This window comes from Guillardia theta (assembly GCF_000315625.1).
Source record: "Guillardia theta CCMP2712 unplaced genomic scaffold GUITHscaffold_38, whole genome shotgun sequence".
Classification (NCBI taxonomy): domain Eukaryota; class Cryptophyceae; order Pyrenomonadales; family Geminigeraceae; genus Guillardia; species Guillardia theta.
In genome coordinates, this window is record NW_005434636.1 from 435,749 (window position 1) to 447,004 (window position 11,256).

Genomic DNA, 11,256 nt, shown 5'->3' on the forward strand with positions numbered 1-11,256 from the left:
AGAGGAGAGGAGTGGTTGAGGTAGAGGAGAGGAGAGGAAGAGGATGAGGAAGAGGAAGAGGAAGAGGAATAGGAAGAGGAAGAGGATGAGGAAGAGGAAGAGGAAGAGGAAGAGGAAGAGGAAGAGGAAGAGGAAGAGGAGGAGGAAGAGGAAGAGGAAGAGGAAGAGGAAGAGGTTGAGGAAGAGGAAGAGGAAGAGGAAGAGGAAGAGGAAGAGGAAGAGGAAGAGGTATAGGAACAGGAAGAGGAAGAGGAAGAGGAAGAGGATAAGATAATAATGAACAGACAATGGAGGAGGAGGTGGTGGTGATGGAGGATACTGGGACAGAAGACCTGAAAAATGTTGACTTGAGCTGCTCCATACTCAACTCTTCCGCTAGAGCTTCGGAGGGAGATATTGCCCTGCACTCCAACCACACGCCGGTGAGAGAGGAAAGGGAAGTTGAAGATTTAGATGAAGACGAAGATGATGAAGACGAAGACGAAGATGAAGATGAAGATGAAGATGAAGATGAAGATGAAGATGAAGATGAAGTGGAAGAAAGCATCACCTGCACATAAAACCACGATCCTGTCAGCTGCGGACTCTGAGACACATCCCCTCCTCCTCCTCCTGTCTCGAGCGTGCAGTTGGTACTGCAACCGTCTCCATTTCTCCTGTTCCCGTCGTCGCACTGCTCCTTCCCCTTCACCAGCCCATCCCCACAGACTGTAGTGCAGTAGGAGGCGTTCTGCGCAGTGATGGTGCATGAGAAACCTGCCTCGATGGTACAGATGCTGCTGCATCCTAGGGAGAGGTCAGAGAAGAGCTCTAAGAACATCAGTGGAAAGAGGAGCAGAGCGACGGGGGTGGGGGGGACAGCAGGAGCAGGAGGAGAAAAGGGAGTAGACGATATAGAGAAAGGTACGCAAGCAAGAGAACGAAGGAGAATCAAGAAAAGGGACAGGGAAAATACGAGAATAAACTGGATGCAACGAGCAAGGGGAAGAGAGGGAGGAGGTGAGAGGGGTTTGCAAGGGGAGGACGAGGGAAGGGCAGGAGACAAGAGGGCTGACCATCTCCGTTCACATGATTGTTGTCATCGCACAACTCCGACCCCACCACAAGTCCATCACCACAGATGGGCGAACAGAAGGAGAAGGAAGGAACCTGAAGCAAATCACCCGCCTTCTCCTCCTCCTCCTCCTCCTCCTCCTCCTCCTCCTCCCCCTCTCCCTTCTTGCCCCCGCCCCGCCCCTGCCTCCTCTCCGTCTCCCCCTTGCACCTTGCAGAATTCTCTACAACTGTTGGAGCAGGTGAAGCCTCGCTCGACGGAGCAAGAGGTCGAGCACCCGTCCCCCCCTCTCAGGTTCCCGTCGTCGCAGCCCTCCGTCCCCTCTGTCGCTCCATTCCCGCACGTGGAGCGCATGTAAACTTTCAACTTCGAGTCTCCAACATCTGAGATCATCAGCGGATTCCCTCGCTCATCGTACGCCATCCCTGCTGGAAATGTCAGCCTTCCCCTCCCCACCCTCCCGTCATGTCGCTCCCCCTCGCTCTCCTTCACGTCACCTTCGGGATCAACGAAGGCGCTGCTGGAGGAGGAGCTTCCTGGAGCAGTTTCGATCCGACCAGAGGAGAAGTCGATCATGCGCAGGCGGTTGTTCCCCTTGTCGATGAGGACGATGACGTTGACTCGCTGCGGGTTGAAGGTGATTCTCTTTGGCCTGTTCAACTGCATCTCAACATGTCAGCCTGACGTTCGTCCTCTTCACACAGCACCTTGGATGTGATGAGTAGCCCGTCTTGGAAGCCCGCAGTGCATCCCGACGAGCTGCAACCTGAACCTGCTACCGTCGAGACTCTCCCTTGGAACAGGTCGATTCTTCTAATCGCGTGGTTCTGCGTATCTGCCACCATGACGAGCTTGTTTTCGTTGGTAAAATCGGGATGTGCAGTGATGCCGGTCGGGTTGTAGAACAGCGAGGCAGCAAGCAAGCCATCCGCATACCCTGATCTTGTGGCACCTGCGATGGTTGTGACGGTCATTGCTGTTAGGTCGATTTGCCGTATCATGTTGTTGCTCGTATCAGCCACGAAGATGAACTTGTCCTGGGGATCCAGAGCGATGGACGTCGGGCTGTTGAAGGAAGCAGCACTTGCAGGTCCATCCTGACTTCCTAGGCAGCTGCTGCTGCGAGGGCAGCCAGCTATCGTTGTGACCACACCTGTCATCGCATCGATGCGCCTGATTGCATGATTGTTGGTATCTGCCACTGCAAGCCATGAGCCGTCTTTCGAGAACGCGATGTCCAGCGGACTGTTAAACCTCACGATCTTAGCCTGTCCATCTTGATACCCGGCGCTTGAGGGACCAGCAAGATGGCTCGGATTCAAGTCGCTCTTTGACAGCGAGTAGAGGTCAACTCCGAAGGGGCCCAGCAAGGTTTCCCAATACACTACAGCTGCAACATAGCCTTCGTTTCCACCATAGTCATGCACAGAGCATGCGTATGCGTTGCGAACTGAGGAGGCCAACGTAGTGACGCTCCAGTCATCCGCGAGGGAGAGCGCTAGGCAGGAAAGCAAGGCAAGAATAGGTCCTAGACTAGATGCCAGCGCCTTCATAGAGCGACGTGATGTACTCTCCGAGTTTAAGTTTCAAAGTTCTCATACCATCTTTTGTTCTGTTCTTTTCTCAGTTCTGTTCTGGTCTGTTCTCAATTCTGTTCAGTTCTGTTCGGTTCTCTGTTCTGTACTGCTCTCAGTTCTAGTTCTGTTCTGTTCTCAGTTCTGTTCTGTAGGTTTGTTGCCGCCTCATTCACACTGCATCATTCCATCTCATCTCAAACTGCCATCAATTTGGGTTGTGACTGCACTCCAGCGACTCCCGGCTACAGTCCGTCCAGCCTGATCGGACCGGGCCTCGGCCGGGCCCCCGGCCCGGCCCGGCGGCCGCACTGTGACCCGCCGGTCTTCCAGTCGAAGTTCAACTTACCTTAGAGTAAACTTGAAAGGCCCTCAAATTCAATCGGAGTAAAATGTTGTCCACGTACTGATTTTCAACTTAACTTCAGTGCCTAGGTGTAGCAGTCACGGCGGCCGTTATGTCACCGGGCCCGGGCCGGGCGGCGCCCGGCCGGTCGGGCGAGTACCTTGGGCTGATGTATAAAGGGGTATAAGATGTATAAGGTATGTATAAGCTCAGGGCGAAGGGGCGCCATGTCTCACAGCCTGTCGGGGGGTAGACGGCTGCTGGTCGGCTGCCTGCTGCTGCTGCTGCTGACAACACAAGCGAGCGAGGGAGCGAAGATGCCGGCTGCTGCCAGCAGCTCACAGACGAGGGGGAGCCAGGACAAGCATGTCGGGTTCAAGACGCTCGTTAGGGAGTCGAAGGATGCAGAGAAGCTGCTGTCTGCGTCCAAGCAGGAGGCCGAGAAGAGCCGCATGCAGCGCGACGCCATCGCTCAAGACCTGGACGAGCGTCTGGTACAAGACCCCAACGCTCTCCAGTGCAAATGCAATCATGCGGCCCGCTGGGCAATCGTCAAGAAAGCAAAGCAAGTGCTGCTCAAGGAGGAAGGGGCCCCAGACTCTGCGGATGCGAGCGAGGGTTGTCCTTGCAAATCGACGCTGGTTCAAGCAGTCACTAAGGTGTTGGAGCAGAAGTTGAGCCTGCTCGAACAACAGCTCGGATCACGCACGTCTGCGGAGCTCGCAATGCAGAGAGCTTTGGTGGCTATGCGCCTTCCCAAGTTCCTTGCAGGGGATCTCGCGAAAGAGTTGGACCAGAAGTTGGCCGCCAAAGCCAAACTGAGTCATGCGAGCGCCAGTGAGCCAGATGAGAATGAAGGCGAGGAGGACGAGGAGGCGAAAGGAAGCGACGTTGACGTGCCTGAAATCAATGTGGTTGTGAACAACAACATGGATGGGGAAGAAATGCAGGAGGAGAGTCAAGGGAACAGCACTTTCAATCATGATTACCATCCCTACTTCCATGCCTACAAATATCCTCCATCATACATCCAAGGAGATCAAGAGCACACCTCGTCAGGGAAAAGACCTTACATTGGGCGAAACTACAACATTGTGGTCAATGTGAACAACTTCTTGGAACCAGGGTATCATCGACCCTTGTGCACTACCATCCCTTGCTCGAGGATTATTCAAGCGCAGCATCATCTTCACAGACAGTTCTTGAACGAGGACAAGGAACACAGTGGAAGTATCAAGTCACTTTGTTGAATTCGTGTTTCACTGACCTCCTGTTCTTAGAACCGTCACAAGCGATGTACGCTGATAAGGTATGGGTGCCACACTGCGAGCGGAAGATTGCTGATGATGAGCAGCAGGCTGCAACGCGTAAGTTAGAGAAAGTAGAGACCTTGAGACCAGGTTTCGATTGATTGTTATGCGTTTTTGCTATCTTTGCCATTTGTTGTGTTGCACGATACTGAAGGTGACTCAGATACTGCTAAATCGACATCAAGTGACCCAACGCATCAAGCCCATGTTGTAAGTTCAAGACGAGCACGTCTTCTGATGCTCACTCGCGTCTCCTAGGAGAAGGCGAAGACGGTGCAGGGCAAGGGAAAGTTCGAAGATGCTCGAGAAAGGCTGAAGGAGGCTGCTGAAACTCTGGAGAAGATTGCAGAAGACAAGGCTGCGAAAATAAGTCAGTGCCGCTGACTTGATCTCGAAGGAACTGAAGACTTGTTAGGATCAAACATGCACCAAGTCCAGAGGAGCGTACCAGAGCACCCCAAGGATAAGATTCAATTTGCAACCAGAACGACCAAGCTGCATGAATTCACCGATCGCTTTCATGTTATCTTACCGAAACCATTGAAGACAAGTGTGTGAAGATCACCTGGAAGGGATGATGTTTGTTTCGTTGACCGCTCTCCTCAGAGAAAGTCTCCAAGTGGGTCAACCCGAGATCTCTGCTCGGGCACAGGTCCTCATGTCACAAGTCTCTTGACTAGCGATGCTTACACATCTAAAGGGGCAAATCTGAGGAGTTAAGTGGAGATGAGGCAAGCAAGGACTTGTCAAGCTACTTCAATGCTTTCAGCAACCATCGGTGCGCAACTATCTTGCTCTACTCAGTTTGTGTACTGACATTACACGTTGCTAGGAAAACAGTGAAGGTGAAAATCTCAGAGTGTGCACGAAAGTGCTTGTAAGCTTGTTGATTGCAGCATGGCCAAAGTCAAGGGAATATCAAGCGATCAACAGGATCCGTAACATGGCATGCGCCTAAACCGGAGGGGTAAGTTGCTCTTGCTGCCCTGCCTCCCTTCCCTCCTCTCCCTCACCTCCTCACCTTCTTGAATGGTTGAGATTCCTGACTTGCGTCTGCAGGGAAACAGACAGGAGAGCAAGACATGACCTGTTCTCTTACTTCGATCACTTGGCCCCTCACCCGAAGCAGCACATCAACACTTGGCTGGATGACTCGCACGTCCTCCCTTCTGTTGACAACCGCTTTCATGCAAATGAAGTGATTGTTCGCTCTGTTGAAAGTCTCGTCTGATGAATGTATGGTAGAAGCGAAGAGTTAGCAAGAACTACCATTACATATCGATAGGTGAGTCCTGTAAATGATGGGTTGGTTATAATACCTGTGATTTCGTTTTTTGTGTTATCTGAGCGATCCTGTTGATGATGATGATGACAACGTCAACGTCAACGAAGACGGACCATGACGATGATGTGCCTTATCAGGCGCAGAGGGGCACAACAACGCGATGCACGACATCAATCAATACTATAACTCATTAGAGGACAGGCAACGTTAACTTTGTTTCGCTGGAGTGAGGACTGATGGTGTTGGCAGGACGGGAAAACACTGATGTTGCTGATCACCAGCTTTATCGACCTGATGTGAAATAAACTGGACAAAAAACGCAGTCACAAGACTTGTTGTTTAGCTTTGTGCACATCACATCTGGACTCATGAAAAATGATCAAGATGCCCACGATGCCTGATACTATTTGCTGTTGGCCTTTAATCTCAAAAGTAACAGCATCACACAAGTACCGATACACAACTGAAACAACGATAGCTCAGCGTGGATAAAATGGGTCGATATTTTCTGCAATCTGACTAGCACTTGTTCAGCAACCTGCGAATGAGTGATCTTGGTCCTTCATCTCCGCTAGGCTCCAAACGATGATGTCAGATCCAGCCGTGACTCAGATACACTTAGAGAGCAGCGAGAGCGTCTAGCTTAGCCTTGGGTCTCCTTCTTCTTGTCTTCTGGGAACTTAAGGTCGTTGATGATGCCGACTCCGATCGTGTTGCCTTGGTCGCGAAGCATAAACCTTCCCATCTGCGAAAAGTCCTTGTATCGCTCAACACAGACGCTACGATGCATCTTGACTCGAACAATAACCGAGTCTCCTTGCTTGCAGAACTTGGGATCCTTCTGCTTGATCTGGCGGGTCTTCTTGTCCAAGATCCCAATCAACTTGTAGAAAGTGCATTCTTCGATCGCAGAATGGATGTGAAGAACGCAAGAGTATCCTGCGCAGATAATGGTGGGGTAGTCAAGGATCTGGACGGTAGCATCGAACCAACGGCAAGGACGGCACATGTTCTCCGGACGGCAAATCACAAACCCAAGACGGAGAGATTCTTCTTCAACTCCCTTGAGCTTCATCTTGATGTTATCGCCAGGCAAAGCTTCACTGAGCTCGATCGAGCCATCCTTGTGGTCAACGAAAATCTCTTCTACACTCACACTCGTCTTGTTAGGAAGAACAACGAGGTTCTCACCCTTGCGGATGGTTCCGGCTTCCAGTTTGCCCATCACACAAGTTCCCATCTCCTTGTACTTATCTGCGATGGGAAATCTAAGAGGCAAGTCAAAGAATCTCTGAGCCGGTTGGAGCTGGTCCAGAAATTCGAGGAGCGAAGGCCCGTTGTACCAGGGGCAAATCTTAGTGTCAACTCTGGTCTTCAAGTTGGCACCCGTGAATCCAGAGACGGGCATGAAGAAGACATCGGTTTTGGTGTTGAAACCAGTCTGCTTCAGGAAAGGCTCCAAGATGTCACAAACTTCCTTGTATCGAGCTTCATCCCAAATTCCGCCCTCCAGACAGACCGAAGGATCGTCCATCTTGTTAATGGCGACAATCAAGGTTTTGACTCCAGCAGTCTTGGCAAGCACAGCATGCTCACGAGATTGGCCACCACGGTCAAAACCTGCTTCGAACTCTCCTTTTCTGACAGAGATCACGAGAACAGCAACATCCGCTTGAGCTGCACCTCCGATCATGTGAGGAACGAAGTTCTTGTGACCAGGCGCATCGAGGATTGTGTAATTCTTCGCTTCAGTTTCAAACGCTCCTCTGCCACACTCTTGAGTCTTTCCTTTTGCACGCTCCTCATCAGTTGTGTCCATACACCACGCAAATTTCCAGCTCTCTCTGTGTTTGGCCTTGGCTTCCCTTTCATACTTTTCCATTGTTCGCTCATCAACTTGTCCGGAAAGATACATGATATGGCCACTGATGGTCGACTTGCCAGCGTCGACGTGTCCCACAAAGACAATGTTCAAATGGCGTTTCAGAGTTTTGCCTTGGACATGCGGTCTTTCTTGCGTTTTCCCTTCAATGATCTCTTCCTCCTCATCCTGTATGGCGGGTGGTCAACCCAGAAACACAAGGAACAACAAATGGAGAGATTCACCTCTTCCAGGAGACCCTCAGCTTTCATCTTGGCAAGCTCAGCCTTCAATTCTTCGTCGTTGATCTTGAGAAAATCAGGCTACAATGCGTCATGTTTGTATTGCACCTTCAATTCAGACGTTGACTTAGTAGCACTGTCGACTGGATCTGTCTTCTCCTGCAGTCTAGTGAACGACGATATCCATGCCAAGGGAAGTTTTAGTTACTTTAGGTGGCTCTGGGGCCTCTGGAGCAGCAGTTTTGACATCAACATTTGCTTCCTCTTCCCAAGATTCAGAAGCCTCTTCTGCAGGCTGTAACAGGACTTCAACACTTTTGGCAAACCTCTAGGTAGCAAATAAACCTTCTCGGTTGCGGCGGATGGAGCCACTTGACCCGGAACAAACACGAACGCATTGGGGTTGAAGGAACCGGCCTGGATGCAGCATGTCACTGTTGAATGTTTGCGAAAGATGCAATTTTACCGAGGGATTCAAAGGCATTTCACTCAAGACAGATTTCAAGCACACGGGTCAGTAAGTAAGCTCTGATACAGTTTCAAGTGTCCTGAGTATAAGTGTCATACTTTGAACTCATCGAAACTTGTTCAGTCGTTTAAAACACATAATGTTAAAGAAGCATACATTGTGTGTGAAATATTTAGGGTCTTGAGGAATCACAACTCTACGGATAGAAGAAATCACTTTGTGGACGAACGCGTTGGGATAAACATCAAGAATGAGAAGAAGACAAAAAGACAGAGGAATGCTTGATCAAGCCTCGCTCAGGTAATCTGATCCTATGCGGAGCCATCTTACAGGGATAACCCCACTTGATATACCCTTCAGCTTCGTCAAAGAGTGACGGGCTCGTAAAGCGAAGGATTGGATAAACAGGTAAGGATTGACTGGAACATATCTATGTTCTTCTGCACATCACCATGCGCATCTTCCTGTTCCTGAGCTTTACCTTCTGATATTCTTCTTTGACTTGTTCCATTCCCTCTGTTCCACCATTCTCTCCAGGCCCCATGGCCTTCTTTCCTTATGTTGCCCCCATACTCCTTTGTCTCCTGTCTCTCCTGTCTCTCCTGCTCTCCTGTCCCTCCTCATCCTGCTCATTCTCTTGCTCCTGATCGTGCACCTGCTCCTGCTCCTGCTCCTGCTCCTGCTCCTGATCGTGCTCCTGCTCCTGCTCCTGATCGTGCTCCTGCTCCTGCTCCTGCTCCTGCTCCTGCTCCTGCTCTTCATCCTGTCCCGCTCTTCATCCTGTCCCTCTTGTAGCGTGAGGGATTTTCTCCATCGCGCAGGGAGTGCCACGTGCCCACGATTGGAGGGGTGGGTAGGTAATTTGATCGGGGTGATGGTTCTAAAAATGATGGGTAGGGGTACAATCATTGTGTATGAAATGAACCAGGGGTGGTATCCTAGTGACCCTGAACCCCTGGTGAGACACTTGAGCAATATGGGGTAAGAATGGGAATCCTTGAGAAGTACCCCCCATTGCTTCACACTTGATCTAATGACGGGTCATGTTGTCAGGGTAGATTGAAGTTGGATCAGGGTGGTACAGGAAGGTTTGCATTCAGGGGTGGGGTATCAATGTTCCAGGGTAGGTACAATCAAGGGAGGTCGGGGGGTAGGGGTTAAAAAGACTTTTGCGTCAGGAATAGGAGGAAAAAGTCCCTCCATCAATTTCAACAGGAGTTTTACTTTTCAAATTTTGTCTAAAATTTCAAAAGTAGCGCAGATCATTTAAGGGGTTAACTTGTGTGACCTTGCCTCAGATTCTTTGAAACGTATGTTCTTTATTTCAGAACTTATCAAGTATAATATTCAAAAATTACTGTATATTTCAATTAAAGTCTGCCTGGGGCAGCAAAGTGGTAATTACTGATAATTGTGGATGGAGGAAACGAAATGTTTACTTATTAATTAGAGGCTGCTGGACCGGGTGATCTAGGTGGAAGACGATGTGCCCGCCATGGCGAGATGTGCGGGCGCGCGACAGTCAGGAAACTTCAGCTGATGTCCTCATGAGGGTTGAGATGGTTGATCATTCCAAGGATTCCATTGCCCCCCTGTAGGAAGAAGCCAAGAATACCGGAGTTGGCTAGAAGTAGATGGATGGAGGTTGGGCAAGAATGAGACCGGTAGGGGAAGTTGGTTCCTGTGTGAAGCAGCGGCTCCTGCTGCCTTCCTCGACCTCAACGATATGAACTCTCCTCTTGAGCTCATCGTTTGCTTAGATTCTGTCCTCTTTCAATCATTGTCATTGGTCTCAAGATCGCTGAGAACAAAGTTTGAAATTGCTGTACTGCAGGTGCAAGGAGCGCACCGCATGCCCGAGACTATTGTGCAAGCCTGGACGAGGAGCTCGTAGCGCACGATGAGAGCATGAGGGAGGCAGGGACTAGCAAAGTTTGCTGTTGATCAAACACCAGAGCATCGGTGTGTGAGAATCAGGGAGGGTAGAGTACCATTCAGCAATCTAGGGATCTTGAGGGTGAGGAGTCTCCATTATTTCACGAGTGAGAGGATCGATCTGGAGTGCAGCTTCAAGTGCAAGATTCACCAAGAGAATCCGGCGGAAGATTGGAAGGACAGATGTCGGTTAAGGAGGAGGATGGTGGAGGTGACCCTGGGGGGCGAAAATCGTTGGGGGACGATGCGAAGACGGAGGAAATCACGGGTGATGCCTCTGAGCAAGCTGTTCCAGCCAAGACGAATGATGCAAGTGAGGCGATGAACAAAGATGCGGTGACAGAAGGAGCAAACGGAGGGCAAGAAAGGGAGGATGGTGTTGAAGCAAGGGGTGGGGAAATCGACAACAGTGGATCGGATTCGAAAGCAGTGGGGCTTGTAAACCATGGGGGAGGAGATGAAGATGAGTTGCAGAAGCAAGCTCAGGAATCTGAACAAGAGAAAGAGGACGGAGCTGATCAGAGCAGACAGGCAGGTGACGTTCAAGGTGAAGGTGCCCATGCAGAGCCTGAACAGCGTCAAGCTAAACATGGAGCAAGCAAGCAAGAGGAAGAGATGAAAGGTGGAGCCAGGCAAACAGGTCAAGAAGAGAAAGCTGCAAAAGCCTTTGAGCAAGAGGGAAGCGGATCCAAGCAATCGCTGGATCGAAACCTTGAGGACCATTCTGCAGTAGAAAACCACTCGAAAGCCGAAGACATCAATAGTAGTGGCAACCAGGAGAAACAAGCAAAGGAAGCAATACTGGAGCAGACAGCCAAAGATGGGCAACCAGAGCAACAATTTGAGTCTAGAATTGCTATTCAAGCAGGAGGGGAGACAGAAATGAATGGAGAGGTGGGAGGGAAACAGAAAGAAGTGAATGGAGAAGTCGGGAAACCAACCGAGGCAGCCGGACTGGATGGCAGGAGAGGAGAGAAGGGCGAGGACGAAAGTGGAATGCAACCAGGGGGAGGGGAAGAGGAGCAGGATAATGGAGACAAAGGCAACGTCGGGGTTACGAAGCAGGAAAAGGAAGCTGAAGGAGAGGGGAGCAGCCAGCATGGGGACTGTGTGGCAAGGACGCAGGCTGCTGCAGCTGCTGGGACAGAAAAGCAGCTGGAGACAGCTGGGGCTGGGGCAG

The 11,256-nt window shown here is 50.7% G+C and overlaps 4 protein-coding genes across 4 annotated transcripts in view; 2 read left to right on the top strand and 2 right to left on the bottom strand.

Annotated features, from left to right (window-relative positions):
- Nucleotides 1-1,818: 1,818 nt before the first annotated feature.
- On the bottom strand, nucleotides 1,819-2,361 carry GUITHDRAFT_60229 (hypothetical protein; the record flags this gene model as incomplete). The annotated part of the gene is made up of 1 exon (XM_005831804.1): nucleotides 1,819-2,361. A coding segment is annotated over one exon (543 nt), but the record flags the coding sequence as incomplete, so codon positions are not given.
- Nucleotides 2,362-3,291: 930 nt separating this feature from the next.
- Nucleotides 3,292-5,780, top strand: GUITHDRAFT_109302 (hypothetical protein; the record flags this gene model as incomplete). The annotated part of the gene is made up of 14 exons (XM_005831805.1): nucleotides 3,292-4,100; nucleotides 4,170-4,204; nucleotides 4,255-4,283; nucleotides 4,332-4,374; nucleotides 4,439-4,494; nucleotides 4,543-4,654; nucleotides 4,700-4,834; nucleotides 4,891-4,936; nucleotides 4,985-5,062; nucleotides 5,117-5,129; nucleotides 5,181-5,251; nucleotides 5,344-5,482; nucleotides 5,530-5,569; nucleotides 5,707-5,780. 14 exons carry the CDS (start codon nucleotides 3,292-3,294, stop codon nucleotides 5,778-5,780), a joined length of 1,680 nt encoding a protein of 559 aa, XP_005831862.1.
- A 184-nt stretch (nucleotides 5,781-5,964) lies between these two features.
- On the bottom strand, nucleotides 5,965-8,222 carry GUITHDRAFT_94902 (polypeptide release factor 3). Its single transcript, XM_005831806.1, has 6 exons — nucleotides 8,139-8,222; nucleotides 8,018-8,089; nucleotides 7,881-7,967; nucleotides 7,781-7,831; nucleotides 7,676-7,738; nucleotides 5,965-7,619 (listed from the first exon to the last, which is right to left on the bottom strand). Exons 1-6 carry the CDS (start codon nucleotides 8,154-8,156, stop codon nucleotides 6,213-6,215), a joined length of 1,698 nt encoding a protein of 565 aa, XP_005831863.1. The 5' UTR covers nucleotides 8,157-8,222; the 3' UTR covers nucleotides 5,965-6,212.
- Nucleotides 8,223-10,259: 2,037 nt separating this feature from the next.
- Nucleotides 10,260-11,256, top strand: part of GUITHDRAFT_139490 (hypothetical protein) — a gene marked incomplete at both ends in the record, with an annotated part of 4,309 nt that continues 3,312 nt past the window's right edge. The window contains one exon of the mRNA XM_005831807.1: nucleotides 10,260-11,129. Coding sequence (XP_005831864.1) covers nucleotides 10,260-11,129 — 870 coding nt within the window. The remainder of the gene's footprint in view (nucleotides 11,130-11,256) is intronic.

Coding starts and splice junctions, on each gene's coding strand:
- GUITHDRAFT_94902 (XM_005831806.1), bottom strand. Junction 7,832..7,880: donor AGGCCCCAGAGCCACCTAAA/GTAACTAAAACT, acceptor ACTAGACTGCAG/GAGAAGACAGATCCAGTCGA. Junction 7,739..7,780: donor AGTCAACGTCTGAATTGAAG/GTGCAATACAAA, acceptor GATTTTCTCAAG/ATCAACGACGAAGAATTGAA.